Source organism: Frankliniella occidentalis, unplaced genomic scaffold (genome assembly GCF_000697945.3).
Source record: "Frankliniella occidentalis isolate FOCC.00 unplaced genomic scaffold, Focc_3.1 Scaffold360, whole genome shotgun sequence".
Lineage (NCBI taxonomy): Eukaryota > Metazoa > Arthropoda > Insecta > Thysanoptera > Thripidae > Frankliniella > Frankliniella occidentalis.
This window is the reverse complement of record NW_026267483.1, coordinates 160249-163953: the sequence shown is the minus strand read 5'-3', so window position 1 is coordinate 163953 and position 3705 is coordinate 160249. Positions and strand designations below refer to the sequence as shown.

General features: G+C 43.1%; 1 protein-coding gene across 1 annotated transcript in view; it reads left to right on the top strand.

Moving 5' to 3' along the window:
• The window catches only part of LOC113214484 (pancreatic triacylglycerol lipase-like), a 24792-nt gene that overhangs the window by 18204 nt on the left and 2883 nt on the right, over positions 1-3705 (top strand). Inside the window, exons 5-6 of the mRNA XM_026433851.2 lie at positions 2573-2720; positions 2913-3110. Coding sequence (XP_026289636.2) covers positions 2573-2720; positions 2913-3110 — 346 coding nt within the window. The remainder of the gene's footprint in view (positions 1-2572; positions 2721-2912; positions 3111-3705) is intronic.

The following is a 3705-nucleotide window of genomic DNA, read 5'->3' as shown; positions in this document are numbered from 1 at the left end:
CCGAAATCGGTTATCCTTCAGCATGGACTTGAGTGATACAAAACGACCCTGAAAATCCAAGGTCGCTATCTCAATTCTTTCTCGAGTTATCGTGCGTACAGACGGACAGACAGACAAACAAACAGAATGAAACTTTTCCGGTCAGTGGAGTTATGGGCTTCGCTAATCGCTCAGCCAATCAGCTGTTGATACAACAACAGATTTTATCATCTAATTTTATTTTTCCACACAGAATTTTCTTAAAATTTACGAGTTTTTAATTGAAAACATCATAATATACTAAACTTATTTTGGATATATTTTGTGAACTTGACCTACAAACAAAAAGTTGTGTCTTTGTCAGTGAGACTACTGCTAAGTTAGGGCATCTACACATCATTGATTAGCCAATAAGACGATTTGTCTCATAACACACCGCCCCAGACTACCCCAGACGTTCATGTTACACACTGTCCCAGGGTACACAGCCTGTTATGTGGCCTCGTAGAGCGAGAACCCACGAGGTTGTGTTGGTCACAACGAATTTTTTATAAGTGCTAAGGTGTGTTCTTCGACAGGAAATCAATAGTTCGGGGGTTGTTTGTAACCCAACGACCTCAACCAAAAAGATCATGTCGTAATATGATGAAAATGGCCGAAAATTTGGGTGAGCCCAACTTGGCCGTCCTCTCGACACCGTTACAACTCCCCAACCAAGGCGTTCTCGATTGCGAACGACTTTAGTCATTCAGAACACATAATACGAACATTCACATTTGGTTCCGGACGTGCCATATTCGAAAAACGAAGGTCTGTTATACACTGCCCCCCACTGCCCCACCCTCCTTTATCAATGAAGCTCGCAGACATAAATTTCACTAGATGCCAGATTTCTTTGTGAGGGTCATGCTGCTCCAGGGCTCCTCCAGCTCCATGAAGGCAGGCGTCTTTTGTCACCCTAGTAGGGCTCTTGGGATTATACCACGATAGTACTGGTGGTGAAGAGAGAATCTTCTTGAATGTTGAGAATGCTTGATCGTGGCTCTCGCCCCATCCTTCCATTGAATTTTCCATAAATAGATGCCGTGCCGTAGGGGCTTGTTGATGTCAGCTAAGTTTGGAATGAATTCCTCATGTGGTAATTCACTGATTCCAGAAAACTTCTTAGAGATGGAACAGCGGGTGGTGTAGGCATTTCTATGATGGACTTAAGTTTCCACCTTAGTGGCTGTCCTTCTGGGCTGATGTGATGTCCCAGCATGGTGCATGTGGCCAATCGGATGTTGGACTTATATTTGTTGAGGGTTTGATTGTTTCACTTAGCCTCTTGAGCACCATCTCAAGCCGCATGTCATGCTCTTGTCGGTTTGCACCACCTACCAGAATATCATCTATCATGTTCACAACACCTGGTATACCTGATAAGATGTGAGATATCTTGCTTTGAAAAACCTCACTTGATCATTTTAGGCCCATTTGCATCCTTTTAAATCGGAATCTACCAATGTGAGTGATGGACAGATCTCGACGCGTAGATTTCATTTCCGGCTGAGTTTTTGAAAAATTTCGCATCCAAAAGGCCAAAACCGGAAATTTCACTTTTTGCACCATTTCGCCATTAGAGTTTTATGCTAAACTGCGACAGCCTGGCGGGACCTTTTCACGTGGTCCGATCAGGTCGCCAGTAGGGTCAAAAATCTTGTATTTTGTCGTAGCATGCTATGGCACTACAGGCCCTCGCAATTTCAAAATTTAGTGCAAAACACCGTCCTCTAGGAACATTTGATACATTGACTTCCTGAGGTGATGTTGTTTTTTCAGTGACTGCCACTGTATGGGATTCGTCTTTTTTGCTGAGCGATTAGGGAAGAACATTACTCCACGGACCGAAAAAGCTTAACCCTTGTTGTTTGTTTGTCAATCTATTTGTCCGCACGGTAACTCGAGAAGGAATTGAGAAAGCGATCTCGGAATTTCAGGGTCGTTTTGTAATATCCTCGTCAAATTAGAACCCTATGGACAAAAATGTCCGTTTTGCTCGATCTTTTTTACCACCTGGGTTCAAAGGGGCATTTCTTGGCGAAAATAAGGTGAAAATGACCTGATGGCTTCATATCGGAAAATTGTACAGAAAATAATACTTAAACCACACAGTTTACGTCGAGCCACATCCTCCATTGGGCTCAAGGGTCTCCAGATTATCTACTTTTTCGTTTATTTTTACACAACAATCTATCAAAATCAGAACTTACAATGAAAACCTTTATCGAGTTTTCGGCATGAGGAATGAGCAGTAGCAACCGCACCTGCCCGGGTTCAATGAGGCCGGCGATTGGGGACGGGAACATAAACTGCACAAAAATTGGGTGCTGCAGATAAAACGTCGAAACCGTACCACATTTGAGTTTCCAGACACACCTTCGTAAACGCCAAAAAACAGGACGTTTTGATTATTAAGCAGTTTCGGAAACCATAAGATGTTTCCACGCAACCTATTTTTCTTAAGAGTCTTCACTTTTTTCGTGTCGGACACAATAACGTGTCGCACAAGTACATGTTGTTGATGAAGACTATCGCATTTTTGTACTCATAGGTGAGTGAGCGGGCTGGCCGCTCCGTCAAGGCTCTGGTACAGGCTGGCCTGCCACTGAATTCACTTTGGGTTGTGGGACACTCGATGGGGGCCCAAATGGCGGCGTTCGTAAGCCGTGCGCTTGGTCGCAAGGTACCGAGGTTGACAGGTAAGTGATAGACGTGCCTTATATTTAGTACTATGGCTATAGTCTGGACCACAATCCCCGAAATCGGTTATCCTTCATCATGGACTTGAGTTCTAAACCATATAATTTTTATCCGGTTTTGGGACTAATAGTTGAAGTTGCTCGATAACAATACTTAACGTGTCGCTAGTATTGAATTTCGACTCTTTGCAGCCTTGGACCCAGCTGGCGCAAAGGCGCCATTCTTGGGCTTTCCCCACCTAGTCCGCGAAGATGCACTCTTTGTCGACGTAATTCATACCGACGCTGGGACAACGTTCGGCACAAGTGGATACGATGGCGATTGTGGCCACATCGATTTTTGGCCAAACAATGGTCGAGCCATTCAACCAGGATGCGAAAACGTGAAAGGTTAGCCAAATGCGATTATCTCCTATTTGCGTGCATTATGCTGCTTTATTTTCGCCACATATTGTGGCAATTTTTGACCGCACCAAAGAAATGAAGTGCTTTTCAGTGTGTTACCAAGATATAAGCTGTCCTAAACCGTATCAAATAGTTGTGATAGGCCCTGGAAAGTAATCGGCCCTTGTGCTAAGAATCCAAGTCATTTATGTTTGGTCCGAATATTGTTCGGTCCTTTGGAAGTATATCGCTCTTAAGAACTGAAGTTGTTAGTTTAATTAACCTTCTAAAATGTATTTTTGTGAGATCAAATGCCTTGTAGTCGTTGTACAAGTGAACACCATTATTTTGTGTTCGAAAAAAAAGTTTGCAAATTTGCAATTTACTAAAAGATTTCAAATTAAAAATGTAATGCCAGGTTAAGATTCCTCTTTCGAAATTTTGTCTTATGCTCAGAGCCGATCAGAGTCGAAACGGCAAAGTTATTGGTCCCCAAACTGACCCGAAGTGCCAAAAACGACCAAAGGACCAATTAAGGCGAGGAATATCTCTGCCATCTCGATTCCGATCGTCTTCAGGCATAAAACAATTTCGTTTTCTT